Source organism: Lithobates pipiens, unplaced genomic scaffold (assembly GCF_037356315.1).
Source record: "Lithobates pipiens isolate NorthernLeopardFrog02 unplaced genomic scaffold, aLitPip1_a1.2 Scaffold_13, whole genome shotgun sequence".
In the NCBI taxonomy this organism is placed as follows: domain Eukaryota; kingdom Metazoa; phylum Chordata; class Amphibia; order Anura; family Ranidae; genus Lithobates; species Lithobates pipiens.
Genome location: NW_027507718.1, coordinates 157,766,236 through 157,784,815, shown reverse-complemented (window position 1 = coordinate 157,784,815; position 18,580 = coordinate 157,766,236). Strand labels below are relative to the sequence as shown.

Genomic DNA, 18,580 nt, shown 5'->3' with positions numbered 1-18,580 from the left:
CATAAGCCTATATAGAAGCAGTGTAGGCTATTGATGTACCAAGTTAAAAATTGTACCTTCGTTTGCACGATCATCCTCACTCCGCTCACAGATCGTACATACGACACACGCGTGTTGCGTTTTATATACAGTGCGCATGCGTGAAATTCCGTCTGCCCCTGACGTTCTTTCTAGACTATTCCCCGCCCCTTCTCTTTCAGCGCAGTAGGAAGAGCATGTGGCGGAGACACAGAAGGTGCGCAATCATAGTTCCACTAACGAGGAGGAGGGCGAGGAAAGCCCGGAACCTGAAACGTCCCGATCCTGGAGGAGAAGATTTAAGGCCTCAAATATGTCTTTTGGAGAGATGTTGGAGATGGTGGACATATTGAAGAGGAACGACTATGATGGGAAGTATGGACCTTACCCAAACCCAAATATCAGAAAGGCCAAGATCATAACTAAAGTTGCGAAGAGTCTTCAGAAGAATTTTGGGGTACGACGATCCAAGGATCAACTGAGAAAACGCTGGTCAGACCTGAAACTGAGGGAGCACGACCAGTACAGAAGGATCAAGCGAGTTATTCAAAAAAGTAAGTAGTTGTCGTGTTTTCATATTATTAATATTGCTTGCATACTGCTCCATGTGCTTTGATTTAATGTTGTACAGTTTAAAATGGGCACTTTCATGTTCATGGGTTCATTCGTTCGTACTAAACATCGTTCGTTAGCCCACTCCAAAAACAATGTTTTGCCAAATTGTACTTCACTACATTTGTTCACACTACAGGTAAGTATTCCAGCTTTCGAAAGTGTCAAAAAAATGTTCTCACCTTTGAACTCGGCCAAAAAACACAATTGTATGACACTTCCAAGCAATTTTTCATATTCCTATTTCTGCCCTCTGTGTGCTAAGTATTCCTTTTTTACATTCTCATAGGGGAGAGAAGATTCGGGACGTCTGAGGACACCAAGGACCCCACACCTCCCAAAGAAGGGGAAATACCAACACCAGAAGCAGATGAGGAGGAGGAAGGAGAGATTGTTGAAGTTGGACAAATTTTCACCACAACAGGTGAGTGTCGGAGACCACAGCTTCCGGTAAGCTAATCAATGTATGTCTGCATATTTATAATACATGGTGTGTTTTTTTTAGGTGATGTGGAAGAAGAATCACATTTTACCAGTGAAAGTGCCCAGATTCTCATTGGGGAGATAATGGGGTGCAATCGCGATTTAGAGAATATACAGAAAAACATCAATGATGTTCAACAAAAAATTAAGAACATCATTGATGTTTTGGGGAGAGTCTGAAACACCCCAAACTAGCTAGCATAGTTTTTTATTTTTCCGAAAAACTTATATTTTTCAAAAAGACAAATTTGGAAGATGCACACAGTGTCAACATGTACTATCTCCCATCATGGGGGATCAATATACGTGTTTTGTGGGTGCAACCCCTTCCTTGCTACTATAGTGGCTGAGATGAAGGGTTTGCACCCCCAAACATGTACATTGATACCCCATGATGGGAGATAGCACATGTTGACATTAGGCATGGGATCAGGAGGAAACTGGCCATTTTTGTATTCTCAATGTGTGTGCATCTTCCAAATTTGGATTTTCCAGGGGTGACACCCCATCTGATGAAGGCAATATCAGCACAGTTTGTACATACTCATGTCTGATATTTTCTTCACTTTTCAAATTTGAACTTTGTAAGTTCCTGTGTACTGTATGTTATGCTTTGATACATGCCTGTTTACACAAAAACGCCAAGTTATAAAAATGTTACCCAAAATAATGTTTTCTATACACCAAATATGTTGGTTTGTTGTAAAACCCTTTTCTAAACGCACATGTGAATGTGCTTTGAGTAAAAAGTGAAATTATCAACAATGTGTGGCTTCCTTTTTCAATGAGCAAAAGCAGTATTTGTAGTAAAGTTGTTGGTTTCTGTGGCAATGGGTGGTATTTACTAAAGGCAAATCCACTTTGCACTCCAATTGCAGTTTCAGGTGCACTTTTGCAGTGCACTTGTAGTGCATAGTGGATTTTCCTTTAGTAAATAACACCCACAGTGATGTTTAAATGTCCCCAATCACGCCATTTTCATGACCCCACATATTTCTGCCATGGTGCTGAAAATGAGCAATATTTTTGTCAGTAATGCACTACATACATTATCAACAAAAACAAGGTGTGTGTGTAGCAGACCCACAACATAATAAGATTATCTGAAGAAGAGACTGTCACCTCATCTTGCTCAGAACTTGGGTTTGCACTGTTGTAGAAAAAGGCCCAAAAAAACAGCAAAAATACCTAGGAGACACCTAAAACAAAGCCAAATAATAACTGAAAACAAAGATTATTGGAGTTTCAAAATGTATTAAAATAATGCCTCTCAGGACTTATCTGGCATATCAATGGCCCCCCTACCCACAAAGTACTCCATGTATTGGTTTCTGACTTCTCGGGCGCTTTGGGGGGGCAAGCCAGGGCGAGCAGCTTCAAGGGCCGTGAGGTTGTCATTTTACGGCAAGTCTGCATCTGAGCCAACTGAGACCACATAGCTGAATGTTTTTTTAAAAAAACTGTGCAGAATGCAGCAGGCAAGCACAATGTGATTTCGTTTATATTCCGCCATGTGGATTGGCGTCAAAAATAGGCAAAACCGGCTGGCCAGTATTCCGAAAGTGTTCTCCACGACTATTCTGGCTCTGAAAGATCCTCTGATCCGGAGTGAGGGTCCTTATCGGGAAAGGCCGCATCAGGTGGTTTGACAGAGCAAATGCCTCATCTACGACGAAAACGAACGGGAGTCCTTCCAGATTCTCCTCTGGAGGCCCAGACTGCCACTCTGGAGACGCCAGTAGAATTCTGTCCGTGCGAACACTCCACCATCCGACATCCGGCCATTTTGCCCCACGTCCACATACAGGAACTCATAGGTCGCTGACACCACCGCCAACATTATGATACTATTAAACCCCTTGTAATTCTAATAGTACGACCCCAAGTTGGGGGATGGGACGATGCGGACGTGTTTCCCATCAATTGCACCTCCACAATTGGGAAAGTCCCAATGGCTGGCAAAGTGGAAGGCCACAGTCTGCCATTCCTGGGGCGTTGAAGGAAACTGTGGAGTCAAATAAGAAAAAAAATTGTAATTTTGCACATCAACATTGCAAGCAGATTAGACACAAACATTTTTGGACAATATCAGTATAATATCAGTATAACATTTTGGGAAATTAGTATTTAAAGCCTAAAGTATAAGGTCCCCTTATCAGATTCATCACCCCCCCATCTGATGGGCCATTGCAAAAACTGAGGGGGGGTGTTTTGGACAGGTAACCCTCTCCACTTCATTGAAAGCTGAATGCATAAATAATGTGTGATACTTTGGCCAGCCCCTCCTTACATACACTATTGGCAGTCCACCGGACAGGTAAGAAGTGTCATAATACCAAAAAAAATTAACAAATGAAAGCACATTTTGACATTCTGCTATTACCTATCAAGATAATAATTGGCAAATCAGCCGACCTAGCAGTTGGAGGGGGGAAGGGGTTCCTAATGAATTTGGCCCAACCCAAAAAAAAAAATCTGTCACTCTGCATGAATTTAAGCACACACATAACATTTGTATACATTTTAGGGGGTGTTTAGGGGAAAGCAATACTATGGAGCTGACAAAATACTTTGCTAAGTGACTAGACAATAGGTTTATGGGCCCAGAATAGCATGCTGGGGAAGTTAGTGAAGGCAAATATGCATGAAGGACAAAAAAGAAACTTGAAAAGCTTCCAGCATGCATGAGGACAAAGGGGCACAGCATATCAATTAGAGCATATTGCAATCATGGTAATTAGGGAATGAGGAAGAAATCCAATACATTAGCAATCATTAAATACATAGAATGTGATGTTAAAGGAGAAAACTTAACATCAGATAGCCCTTCTGCAGGATCTGAATGATGGCAGAACAGGTCTCTGAAATAATGATCCTCAGGTCCTGAAGGCTTCTCCCTGTCGCCAAAGTAGCGCAACGTGGTGATGAGCCTCTGCTCAGGAGTGATGGCTTGCCGCATGCAGGTATCCTGCCTTCTGATATAAGGGGACAGCAAAGCCAGCAGACGGTGAAAAATGGGGTCTGTCATCCAGAGATAATTTCTGAAATCATCAGGATTATTCTCCCAGATCTCACGAAGCAAAGGCATGTACGAGAACTGGTCACGCTGGCGCAACCAATTCTTGTTCCACAAACTCCTCCTCGCCCTGTTCATGGACCGGGCTTGTGTCAAAGCTAAAAGCCCAACACCAAGCCCCTGCACAGCACAAACTCTACGATGAGTATGTACATGAAACATGGCTTAAAAAGGTTGGCTGGTCAGAACGGACAACAGAAAGCACCGATAAACAGCAATGCCTGAAAGAACGCCCTGAAAACCAGAAACGAGCAGACAATAAGCATCGAAAATCAAAGCGTACTATACCAATATATAGTCCACAATGAGCAACAAATGCTTGCTTATTGACTACACGCACTGGCAAGCAGATACGCACCCACAAGCACAAACTGAAGAGCAGTAACGAACTGAAGCACAAATTTGAAAAGTGTGAATCGTCTCTCACCAAACTTCTACTAACACACGATAAACACGAGATCAGCAGAAGGAGCCCAAAGGGTGCCGGACGTGGTGCTGAACTTCCCTTTTCTAGTGCCGTCGTACGCGGCTTACATCACCGCGTTCTTGCCAACCGGAAATTCCGACAACTGAGACCGACCGTGTGTATGCAACACCACTTCCGGACCACTTCCGGACTAAATCCGTCGGAATTTATCCGACGGATTTGGTTGTCAGAATGTCCCACCGTGTGTACGGGGGCTAACAGTGTTCGTATGTTCTGACAAATTTTTTGCCTGTTCGCATGTTCTGCTGCAAACCGAACAGGAGGGTGTTCGGCTAATCCCTATGCATTGGTCATAATGACAATGGGGGTCATTTACTAAGATTAATGCGCTGCGGCGGTACATACCTTAATTGGTGCGCCGAATAAATCATTAATTGAGCGTGTGAACCGGCACACTCATATGCGCAACTGCAATAATAATATGCCATTGATAATAGCGCACGCCGTATCATTAAGAGTCCATTCACACAGGGGCAACACGACTTCCAACGTGACTTTGGGAGGCAACTTGGACACGACTTAAATATGAATCACAGCGCGACTTTGGGTGACTACAACAGGACTTGGGGTGACTTAGAACATGACTAAGTTGCCCCCAGGCCAGGCGTGGGGGTACCCCTCAAAATCATAGAACAGGAGCATTAGTCTCTTCTCTTCGGAGTGTGGAAGGGTAGGGGGAAGAACCTGAGTTGAGGGGCGTTGCTGAACACCCAGGAATGGGCTGAGGAGATCATCCTGATGGTCCAATAATCCTGGATTGAGGCTGCTGGATTGAGTGGAGAAGACATGCCCCCACCCAGCCTGCCTGAGCGGGCCCAATCTCAAAAAGACTTAGTGACCTCCCGGCTTCCTGAGGACCCACTTTTTGAAGATTTCTGAAGTGATGACTGGTTTCTTCTCCAGTCTCTTCTGAAATCACAGCCAGGTCTAAAGCGGCGTGCGTCTCTGGCACGTTCCAAGCTTTTTCTCCTGGGCTTGCACCCACTTCTCGCTTAGCAGGCACCGATCCTAGGGCAGAAAACCTGACCTACCCCCCCCCCCCCCTTGGTATTGGTTATGGCGCTCTGCCAAATACACTCTACCTGACACAAGATGGCCACCAGAGTCACATTGGATGCTGCCTCTCTGTGACCTGCGGTGGAGAAAATAGACTGTGCTTGCCTACACGTTGACCCCCTGTAATTTAAGGGGTCCAATTGGCAAGTGAGAGCATACTCATATGGCACAAAAGGTGGAAAGAATTCACTATGTGGCACAATTTCAATATTTTTTTTGAAAATTCTGCTGTGGATGCCATAATTTAAAGGGAGATTAAGACGGAAATGTGTTTCTAATAAGAACATTTAATTTGAAGGGGACTCCATTTTTATGTTGTCTTTCAGAGTTTGTGGACTTTGACACACAATTTGCTTGCACTGAAGATTACATGATTACTTACTTGAATTTATCACAATTGTTCTTTAGTTTGCACTAAAGATGGTGCACAGATTAGTGTTGGATTGGATGATCTGACATAATATATGGCATGTAGTGTATGGTATTTTATTATAAGATTATTGGGGATTATTTTGTACAGGGTCATTTGTGCCTTACACTAATTTATTGTATTTTTTCTGCACTCTACAGTGGAAGACAATAACTTCCAACTTTTCTCACTGTCTTTTGACTTATCCTCTGCTCCCAGAATATTCCCAAAGGTCCTAGCACATCTACTTTTCCTTCTAAGAACTCAGGGCATCGTAGGTCACAAGCTATCTGGATGACCTTCTCCTGAAGAACTCATATCCCTTCCCAGCTGTTTGCAAACGTGTTTCAGGCTTTTGGCTGCGTAATCACTTTCCTAAAATATTCTCTCCAGGCTACCCTTTGCCTGGAATACTTTGGTCTGATCCTGGACAAATCCCAATCAAAGATTTTATTTCCAGAGAAGAGAATTCTCTCTCTCAGAGCTCATACTTGCAAATTAAAGTTAACCAGTTCAATGCGGGCCAATTCTGACTCTTCTCTCATAGACCTGTTTTAGACCCCAGATCTCTCATCTGGACTCCAAAGTATGTGATTCAACTGAGATATTGAAAGAAACCGTGACCAGCAGAATCAGCTTAGGATGCAGTCAAACAATACCACTGCTGTGGACTGCATCAATCACCAAGGAGGCACCAGGAGTCATCCAGCCTGGAAGGAAGCAAGCCACTCACTGTCCAGCAGTCTCTATGATCCACATTCCATGAGTGGGAAACTGGAAAGCGGATTACCTCAGCTGACAATGACTATATTAAGGGAAATGGGCCCTTCACCACAACATCTTTAACCAGATACTGTATATTTATATTAGAGATAGCATTGGAAAATGTATTTCCACTGTGTTGCTATGTTGTACACGGTCAAGAATAAAGATATATGCACTTGTGAGCTAATTAGTTATTCTCTTTTCCTTCTGCTCACTCTAACTTCAAGATGCAAGCTATCCTTCAAAAGATCCTTCCAGTGGCTCAATTTTATTTTATTTTATTTCATCCAATTCATACAAAGTCCCAAATCAAATTTCTAAGGCCCCTTTCACACGGGACGGATCAGTAATGATCCGCCCCATGATGATCCGCTCGCTCAGCGGGGATCGCTCCGTTGTCCCTGCTGAGCAGGCGGCGGACAGGGCAGTCCCGGCACACTGTGCCGGGACCGCCCTGTCAGCTCTCCATTCTCCTCTATGGGGATCGGATGAGCACGGACCGTCTGTCCGTGTTCATCCGATCCACTCTGCAGACGGATAGAAAAATAGGATTTTTCTCCGTCTGCAGAATCGGACAATTGCGGAGGCGGACAATAGCGGGTGTCTGCGGATGTTCATCTGCAGACACCCGCTATCCCATAGGGATGCATGTATGTCCGTATTTCATCCTCAAACGGATGGATGAAATACGGACATACTGTCCGCATGTGTGAAAGGGGCCTAACTTTCACATATACTAAACCGACCACTGTGAAATTATGGAAGTCTCCAACTCTAACCTTTCATGGGCCATGATCTTTAAAAAAATGACTACTAATCTTTTTTACACAATGGTCAAATCAATGTTGACCCCATGGGTACAATACTATCCAGATTTTGACAAACACCTACTCACCCATTTAAGTAAAATAGTCCTACCTAACCTTCCTTTGTCATTCATTACCATGCCTATCAAGTCTTCTAAAACAAAAACAACATCATACATACAATTACAATAAAGGTATATACTGTATCCATGTAAGGTAGGGACCTTAGATTGTAACCTTGAAGACAGGGATTGATGCAGATGTACAATATAATTTCTGCAAAGTGCTGCATATATTTTCAGTGTTATATATAGTTACATCTTAAAGTAAAATATTAACTTGACTCAGTCTGACATATTTTATTTTACATTGGAATTTGTTTTGTTTGCTTGCACTAAAATTAGGGTGTATTTTTTAGTGACAATATAAGCATGACAAACTGTATCACTAACATTGTGTGCAGGGCCAGATAATTTTTTCTCCGGGGGGGGGGGGGGGGGGGGCCTTAGTCTTGAGTACCCAGAAGACAGAAATTGGCGAGTTCACTATGCTATGACAAATTGTGGATGTCGGAAATTGTGCTTGAAGCTTGACTCTATACACTGTGTATATAGTAACATATGCCACAGCCTTTGTGCCCAGAATTATTCTTTATTTACCTGTGCTACAAGTAAGAGACTAGCAGTTGTACAAACCTCAGCACAACGATACTGCAGATGTCGTCCTCATGGCGATCAATCTCACATACTCTGTCCTAACCAAGCGGGAGGTAGCCAGCAATGCTCTGGGCCTCCCACTCAAACCTGATGTCCACATCCTGTAGGCTGAATGGAGGTTACATAGTTAAATAGGTAGTCAGGTTGAAAAAAGACACTATCTAGTTCAACCATGAAAAAAAAAAAAAAAACGGACAAAATAAAAAATATCGTACAATCCAATATACCCAATTCTATACCCACAGTTGATCCAGAGGAAGGCAAAAAACCCCAGAAGAGCATGCTCCAATTTGCTACTACAGGGTAAAAAATTCCTTCCTGATTCCCCCCCTCCCCCCCGCGAGGCAATCGGATTTTCCCGGGATCAACTTTACCTATAAATGTTAGTGCCCAGTTATATTATGTACCTTTAGGAAAGTAACCAGGCCTTTCTTAAAGCAATCTACTGAGCTAGCCAGAACCACCTCTGGCGGGAGTCTATTCCACATTTTCACAGCTCTTAGACCTCTTTCACATGGCCGATCCCTTCAGTTTTTCAGGCGGACCTGAATGGATGCTCCATAGAGGTCTATGGAGCTTCGGATGTCAGCGGTGACATGTCTGCTGACATCCCACCCGAACCGATCCGAAAAAGTGTGAAGGAGGAAAAACCTACTTTTCCATCCGTCATCGGATCGGGTGATGACGGACACTGCTGTCTGTCGTCATCTGATCACCCATAGGGGAGAGTGGCGCTCTGACAGGTCCATCCCTGCCCAGTGTGCAGAGATGAACCTGTCATCTTCCTGCTCAGCGGGGATCGACGGAGCAATCCCCACTGAGCAGGCGGATCATCACTAATCCGCCCCGTGTGAAAGAGGCCTAACTGTGAAGAAACCTTTCCATATTTGGAGATTAAATCTCTTTTCCTCTAAACGTAAAGAGGGCCCCCGTGTCCTCTGTGTTAACCGTAAAAGGGAATAACTAAACACCAAGTTCACTTCATGGACCCATTATATATTTGAACATGTTGATCATACCCCCCCCCCTTATTCTCCTCTTCTCAAGAGTGAATAAATTCAGTACCTCTTATCTTTCCTCATAGCTGAGCTCTTCCATACCTCTTATCAGTTTGGTTGCCCTTCTCTGCACTTTCTCCAGTTCCCCGATATCCTTTTTGTGAACTGGTGCCCAAAACTGAACTGCATATTCCAGATGAGGTCTTAAGGTCTTACTAATGATTTGAACAGGGGCAAAATTATATTTCTCTCTCTGGAGTCCATACCTCTCTTAATACAAGAAAGGACTTTGCGTGCTTTGGAAACCGCAGCTTGGCATTGCATGCTATTATTGAGCTTATGATCTCCCAAAACCCCCAGATCCTTCTCCACCATTGATTTCTGTAATTGTACTCCCCCTAGTATGTATGATGCATGCATATTCTTAGCCTCTAAGTGCATAACTTTACATTTAACAACATTAAACCTCATCTGCCACATAGTCGCCCAATTAGACAGTGCATTGAGGTTAGCTTGTAAATTGGAGACATCCTGTAAGGACGTTATTCCACTGCATAGCTTGGTGTCATCTGCAAAGACAGAAATGTTACTTTTGATCCAGACCCAATATCATTTATAAAGATATTAAAAAGTCCCAGCACTGAACCTTGGGGTACACCACTGATAACCTTAGACCATTCAGAGTATGAATCATTAACCACTACTCTCTGAATTCAGTCTTTTAGCCAGTTTTTAGCCAGTTTTCTATCCATTTACAAACTATTTCCAAGCCTGTAGACTTTACCTTACACATGAGCCGTGTGTGCGAAACTATATCGAACGCTTTTGCAAAATCCAAGTATACCATGTCCACCGCCATGCTTCTGTCCAGGGTTTTACCTACCTCTTCATAAAAAGAAATCAGGTTTGTCTGACAACTTCTGTCTTTCATGAATCCATGCTGCCTGTTGCTTAAAATGTTTTTTTCCAGCAAGAACTCGTCAATGTGGTCTTTTATTAAACGCTCCTATCTTCCCAACTATAGAAGTTAAACTGAGGCCGCGTACACACGCGGGGACTGTTCGCCCAACTTTGTCCGCTGAACAGTGTTTCGGCAAACAGTCTGCTCGTGTGTGGGCTTTCAGCGGACAGTTTCAGCGAACAGTGCGCTGAACAAGGTTTTTCGGAAATTCCGAAAAACTGTCCGCTGAAACTTTGTTTCAGCGAACAGTCCCCTTGTGTGTAGGCTTGTTCGTCAAACTAAGTTCCGCGCATGCTCAGAAAGGATTTACACGCCGAAAGTTCTAATGCAGTGTATAGGACGTCGTATTTTTCGTCCCGTCGTACGTGCCGTTCACGTCATCGCGCACGGTTTCAGCAAACTGTTCGTTCGTCGTGTGTGGCCATGTCCGTCCATGCTAATTTTGAGCGGACTGTTTGCCGAAACTGTTTGACGGACAAAGTTGGGCGAACAGTCCCCGCGTGTGTACGCGGCCTAACAGGTCTATAGTTACGTTGTAAAGACTTTGTTCCCTTTTTAAATATAGGCACCACGCTCGCCAATCCAGTGGTACTATTCCCATCATTAATGAGTCCCTAAAAATTTGATACAATGGCTTTGAAATTACAGAGCTCAATTATTTTAGGATCCGTGGGTGGATACCATCAGGTCCAGGGGTTTTATCCACCTTTCTTCTGTCTAAATATTTCTGGACCATGTCAGTTTTGAGCCACTGTGGATCATTCAGGGCTGTGTCAATACCACTCCCATTATGGAGACGAGCTACCCCATGCTCTTTTGTATACACAGAGCTGAAGAAAGTATTTAATAAATTAGCCTTCTCTTTGTCCCCAGTCAAGCACTCTAGATTATTTTGTAAAGGACCTACATACTTTGACCTGACCTTTTTACTATTAATATATTTGAAGAATTTTTGGGGGTTTGTCCTATCTTTTGCAATCTGTAGTTCGTTTTGAACTTTTGCATCCTTGATTTCCTTTTTACATATTCTGTTAAATTTTTTGTAACATTTAAATTACACTAGTGTTTCTTCATATTTATATTTTTTAAAAGCTTTTTTCTTATTGTTTATATCTTTTTTAACTTTGACTGTGAGCCATATAGGTTTTATTTTTAGCCTTTTAAACTTATTGCCCATGGGACTATACTTTGCAGTGAGGTCCCAAACAGTCTTTTTGAAAAATTTCCATTTCTGTTCTGTGTTTATCGATGCCAATATTCCCTCCCAGTCTAAATCCTGGAGAGCAGCCCTCATCCTTGGAAAATTTGCTCTCATGAATTTAAGTGTTATCTTTCCCGTATGTATTCTTGCTTACAGCTAACATCAAATGAAATCATATTATGATCACTGCTACCCAGGTGTTTCTTTATCTGAACATTAGTAATAAGCTCTGCATGGTTAAGATTACCAGGTCCAACAGAGCTTCATTCCTAGTTGGGGCCTCAATAAACTGGACCATAAAATTGTCCTGTAATAGGTTTATACATTTTTGCCCTTTAACTGTCCCAGCAGTGCCATTACTCAAGTCAGTTTCTGGGTAGTTAAAATCCCCTATTATAATCACCGTCCCAGCCCTTGCAGCTCTTTCCATCTGTGCATTATTATTATTATTATGCATTATTACATTTTGCTCTGGTGTTTTTCCTATAATTTTTAGTAGTACAAATGGCACCATGGCTGTTTGCAACATGGGAAGTTTCTTGTCACCTGCCATAACCCTCCCCCCATCTATCGCCATCCCACCCTCCATTAATGTGTGGAGGTTTATGAGCAGGCCCCACTATCCCTACAGCACAGTGGAGGGGTTAAAGCCTAACTCTGTTTTTATGGAGACTTTAAATAGTTAATTTGAGCCAGGGTGGTCCAAATTAACTATTTCCTTAAAAGAGAAGTATGTTATTTTTTCTTCCAAAATCATACTCACCTAGGTGGATGCAGTATCAGACCGATGCTGCACCTGTCCCCCGTGCATCTGCACTGAGAACTGAGTGATTGAACATCTCTGATGGCTCGGTTCTCTCAGCTCCCCGAGCAATGAGCTGCTGACTGTCAATCACTGAAGCACTGAGCTGCGGAGAGGCGGGGAGCGGACGTCTCAGGCTCTCAGTGGCTCGCTGAGAGGCTGAGACAGGTATCAGTCCAGGCACCTAGCGGATCCAGACTTTATTGTCGTGATGATGCAGTGTCTGGACTGATTTCTGTGACGTCAGCAGAGAGCGGACTTCAGTCACCTCTCTGCTCTGCTGAAAATGGAGTGCACTCCTGTGATACATAGGAAAAGCCCAGCCAAAAGAGCTTTGACTGGACTTCTCCTTTAACAAATAGATACATTTGCGGTCAGTGCTGTATAAACTATATGTAGCATCAGCTACATACAGTGTACAGCTCTATGTTCCAGCAGCAGAATGGGGACTTCTCATACTGCTCCTGGAACAAAATCAAGTCAGGCTGAGAGACTGGGGTTTTTCAGCAGCAAGATAGTCAATGAATACAAAGCATAAAGCTTCCTCTGGTTGGCTAAGGCGGAGATGGTGACATTATCCACCTACCTTAGTCAATCAGAGGAGGCCTTGTATTTGTTGATAAAATACAAAGCTGTGAATGACTGAGGGCTTTCAGCCTGACTTGATTTTTGATTCTGCTGCTGGAACATAGAGCTCTACACCTTATGTAGCTGATGCTGCACCTATGCTTCACAGGTGCACAGTTATCAGGTTGCTGTGGCACTGTTAAAAAGACAGGGATATTGCTGGCATTAAAATGTGTGCTATTAAAGGGGGGGGGGGGGGGCACAGGCTTATGTACTGTACAGTTGCCACTTCTGGCAACTTCCCAGTTTTCCTTCATTTATACTGGGGAAAAAAACGTGTTCTTTTCTCCTTCCTCCTTATCAGTGGCGGCCCGTCCATAGGGGGCGCATGGGCGCCGCCCCCCCCCCCCCCCCCCCAGCTAGTGACAAAAAAAAGTAAAAAAAAAAAAAAAAAAAAAAAAAGGGCCCTTTAAAAAAATAAAAGTTCTTCAAGTTCACTGTGCATGGGCGCCGGCCATAGTTCACTATGGAAGCGTCATGACACTGCAATCTCGTGATTGCAGGCAAGATGCTACATTTGCGGGGTTTTGTGTTGCTTTGTGGCGCACAGCTAAGCGCCTCTCCACTATGATTGGGTCAGCCTTCTGTCTCTCTGCCTAACTGACCATTAGCATTGCCATAGGACTTGGGCGGTGCTGTCCCCCGGAAGCGTGTTGCTTTCGGTTTCTGTGCCAGTGCGATGAAGGCTCCATGAAGCAAGAACAAGGTAATGTGATCTGACACTCTGCTCTGCCAGTTTGTGTCCTCCACATACCTTGTATTGTATTCTTATGTTGTGACCTGTGATCGGACGGTGGAGGGAGGGGGAGGGGGTGCCCTGCTCTTTTAGTCAAAGTGTTGTTCCTCTACATACCTTGACTGTATTCTGCTCTGATCAGACGGTGGGGGGAGGGGGTGCCCTGCTTGTTTGTCTTTCCTCCACATACCTTCTACTGTATTACCCCGCAGTGATCTGTGAGTAGAGGGAGGGGGGAGGGGGTGCTCTGCTTCTTCTGTGCCATTCACCCAGCACTCTGCAGGAACATTTATGTGTACCATGAGGGGTCCCAGCTACAGCCATCGTATGCAGTATCCTCACCTTCACCAGGTCTCTATCTCTCTCCCTCTCTCTATCTATTATCTATCTATCTATTTATTAATCTATCTATCTATCTATTTATTAATCTATCTATCTATCTATTTATTAATCTATCTATTTATTAATCTATCTATCTATCTATCTGTTTATTAATCTATCTATCTGTTTATTAATCTATCTATCTGTTTGTTTGTCCGTCCGTCCGTCCGTCCGTCCGTCCGTCCGTCCGTCCGTCCGTCCGTCCGTCCGTCCGTCCGTCCGTCCGTCCGTCCGTCCGTCTATTTATCTGTCTGTGTACCTATCTACCTATCGGTCTGTCTGTAGGCCCTATCAAGGGCGAGTGACGGGGGGTGGGGGGGAGTCATTGGTTGGGGCTCTGTTTGCGCCCCCCCAAAAAAAATTGAGCACCAGCCGCCACTGCTCCTTATCGCTCATTGCAGGAGCCTCGCAGCTTGTAGTTCAGTAGCTTGTCTGCAGACTGGCTTCTCTTCTCATCAGAGATGCTTCATCCCATATCTGCACTGTCAGGAAGCAAGCAGAATGAACATTTAATTGTAGGAATGGAAAGCAAACTTTGCTGATTGGCTCAAGAGGCAGTAGGAGAATCCGCATCCTCTAGGCTACAGAGTGCACCACCCCCTGCTGCCTCCTCAGCCAATGAATAGTTTAAGTTGCCCCATAGGTCCTTCTCTGCTGACATCACCCTCAACTCTTTTGAGTCCTGGTCTGCCTGTATAGTAAACCAACAGGCTGGGACACATGTGAACACCATGTCCCAGTTCTACAGCTGAAAAGCTAGATTAGCCTAGCTGCTATGCCACGGTTGGATGCTCTGGGGGATTTTGACCCCCCTAAGTCCCCCTTATCTACACCCTCGATTGTGTGAAATAAAAATAAATTACGCTGCCTATTGCTTTCAGAAAATGTATCATGTTTTGGGCATTTAAGTCAGTTTTCATATACAACATTCTAATTTTAGCATGTGTGCGGATAAATCACAGGCAAATGTACAACTGTATTTCAGAGATGTACTGCATATACTTTTTTTATTTTAACTATACATTTAAATACTAACTCCAGGAAACCTAAACACCTTCCCTTGCATGACTTACACAGTAACTGTGCTTATATCTAGGGCACAGAAAAGTAGTTTTACTTACCTGGTCCTCCTCTCCCCTGACAGACAGCACTACCCTATGCTTCAGCTGTGGACTGGTCTTCAGTGTCCCCATGTCCAATGCAGAGCTATGGTCCCTGTATCAGTCTTGATGATGCCAGGAACCTTAGGCTGCTGAAGCACAGGCAAGAGGAGGCTGCAATATCTGGACTAGCAACACAAATTAGCCCACAGAAGATCTGCTTTTCCAAGTCTCTTAGACATAAACAGGGAACCTTTGCAATGTGGGCGCAGTCTTGCTGCAATGAGGGGGGGGGGGGGGGGATTTTTAGGTATCCTGGAGTTCAGCTTTAAGCATAGGTTCAAAAAAGCTACTTGCTACTATTGCGATCTTTTCTAGCTATTCTAAATGATTGATTTATAATTGCACAGAGAGGTTATTATATTTACATTTTACATTTTATTGATTTACTTGTCTGCAGGCCAGGCTGTTGTGTTAGCCCCCCCATGAACTATAATTCTTCTCGTAATCTCCCTGATGAAGTGTTGAGTTTTATAAAGTCGCACCCCTTGGTGGAGGATTCTATTCCCCCTCTCGGAAGCGCCCCTTGGATTACCAGGACATTAACAAGGTAAAAAATATCCAAGACAAATACAGACTACAATGAGCTATAATTCAGTTATGATGACATTTTCTTCGCAATCAACATAGAGGCATACGTATGGGGGTCGCAGGGGTCGCCATTGTGACCTGGTTCCATGCTCCAGGGGCTCTTATGGCCCCTTTAACACCTGGATATGAGGGTGGTGAGGGTGATGGTATATAGAGGAACCGTTCCCTCCATGTAACCGTTGAATGCCCGCTTCTCCTCTTCTTCCCACAGACATTCAGCAGCTATAGGAGGGAAATAGAGGGCATTGGTTCCTCCACGTGCCGCTCCCACTGCCTCCTTATCGCTGTCCTGGGCTCCTGTGTGCTTCCCTGGCACCTCCGGCAAGTGCAGCGGGGGATCTGTCAGGATGAAGAGCAGGGAAGGAGCTGTTAAATGTGTAATTTACCGACCTCTGCCTTGTTTTAATGCATAGAGTCAGTGATCGGTACCAATCACTGACTTTTTTGTCCATTAATTTGTAGCTGGGGCATAGTAAACTGGATTTATCTGTCCAAATCTGTCCAAACCAGAGTCTAGTAGACATCCCGGGCATGATAAAGTTTGAAAAATGAATCATTAATCATTAATTATAATATAATAAATAACAATAAATAATTATAACAAATAATAATATAATAATAATACTAAAAATGATTCAATAAAGTAATCAAATCAAAAACACAGAACTTTGCTCAGTTGCAGAATTGTCGCTGTCATTACTTTCAGTGTTTGATGCCGAATCTCCCCACAAATCATTATCTCTCAATTCTGCTAGTGATTCTAATTTATTATCACTGTTTTCTAGCTGGTCTAAAACCACTTTTGATGTAAAGTGACACTTTTTGGTTGCTATGGACAATCTCCAGTTTCCAGGCAGAAAGAACAGTTTTTATAATATAAAATTGCATGCAGGGCACTGGACAGACCTCTAGGGACAAAAGAGATGTGAAATAAATAATGTGTGTTGGAATTGAACAAGAAGTAATGTTATATATCTACACATCTGTTTGTACAACCAAACTCAGCCATATTGATATTTGCAGTCCCACATGTTTAAAAGGTATAGAGGAATGTGGCACCAAACAGAATCTGCATAGCAAAGGAGTTATCTTCAGCCCACCTGGTGTGCACGAAGCTTCAAAGAGGTTGATGACAAAGACGGCCCAGGGCACATCGACTGAAATACTGTCCACAGAAGCCAAGTATGGCAGGACAGTCAGTAATATAAGGAGGGCTGTCATGTGAACACTGATTGGTCCAAAGCAAATGGGACTGGCAGTAGGATGCGGTTTGGATGGTGTGTGTTTATCAAAAAGGGATTCATCAAAGAGAGCTGTCTCTCTGTTTGCTGCAAGAGCCTGCCATGTGGTGATTCGGCCTACTCTGGGTGATGTCTTCGGCCTAAACCTCATGGTGAAGGCCCTCTCCTGGTCTGAGCCTAGCCGATGCAGCAAAGCCTCACGGAGGACCATATGATAAGTATCTTTCATATTTTTGTATTATATGTTCTGATTGTAAGCTTTGTGATATTGTAACGTCTTTTTAATACTTTTTGTTAGCTTTCCTAATTTCTTGGGAAATAAATAAGATAGTGTTTTACTAGCAGCAATGTGTGTGTTTTCATAAGTAACTTTATATCAGTGTGCCTAGTAGGGTTTTATAAACAAGATAACTATGGTAAGAGACAAGGTAATAATAGTTTGTAGAGCACAGAATGTCCTTCAATGTGATACAGTAATGTAATCTGTAAGATTACAGTGTAGTGTATGTATTGTATGTGTTTCACTTTTTGAATTTGGCGCCGTTCTCCTTCCCCATGCATTGCAATGCTCGCAGGGAACGGGGCCTGGCTCCGTGATGATTCGAGCGGAGGACGAGCCTCTCACACTGCCGGCAGACATTGCAGGATCCTGGGGACAAGGTAAGAGTAAGCTCTTCCTGGATCCTGCGATGTGATCTCTGGCTCAGGGTTACCACTTTTGGTTCTGAAATTCCACCCCGAGCCAGACTTAGGAATACCGCCAGGGAAGTTAATTCTGTGCAGATGAGGTGGCAGAGAAAGGGACTGATAAATCTGTCTTTATTCCCTTTCTTTCTCAAAAGTGAGACACAAGGGGTCTGTATTATGTAAAAAATAATAAAAAATAAAAATAGTAAAAACAAAAATAAAAATGGTAAAATAAGACCACAAAAATAAAAACATCAATGGCAGAACTACCAGGGTCACAAAGGTCACACTTGTGACTGGACTCTGATGTTCCGCCATCATGGAAGGACCCCAAGATGACAGAGGGAGATTAGGGAAGTAAACAAGTGGCTGGTGTAGTAAGGAGGGGTTTGAGTTCTTGGAGGACTGGGCCGACTTTTCAGTCGATAACCAGTACTATAGAAGGGACAGACTGCACTTAAATGAGGAGGATGCAGATCAGCTGGAAATGAAAATGCCCAAAAAGTTAGAAGGGTTTTTAAACTAGGTGATGGGGAGGAGATCCAGAGGTAGAGATAGGCAGGAACATATTCCAGAGGATAGTATTGGGGGCATTAGTGATAGGTTGACCAAAGCACATAAACCCAAGGTAAGTATAGTAGCAATTCCTAGTTGCAATCTTGGAACACCCAATAGGAGGATAATATACGTCTAAACTACGTGGCATGTTCACTAGAGATGGCCTTGCGGTTCGCCTGGGGTCAGTTCACTGCAAACTTTGCTCGTTC

At 43.5% G+C, this 18,580-nt stretch overlaps 1 protein-coding gene across 10 annotated transcripts in view; it reads left to right on the top strand.

The window, feature by feature from the left end:
- Nucleotides 1–18,580, top strand: part of SEMA6B (semaphorin 6B) — a 1,482,347-nt gene that overhangs the window by 1,373,077 nt on the left and 90,690 nt on the right. For 9 of the 10 annotated variants that reach the window (XM_077475764.1, XM_077475756.1, XM_077475757.1 and 6 more), the window contains one exon: nucleotides 15,695–15,844. The exons of the other annotated variant lie outside the window; for it this stretch is intronic. In XM_077475764.1, coding sequence (XP_077331890.1) covers nucleotides 15,695–15,844 — 150 coding nt within the window. The remainder of the gene's footprint in view (nucleotides 1–15,694; nucleotides 15,845–18,580) is intronic. 10 annotated transcript variants of the gene reach the window in all.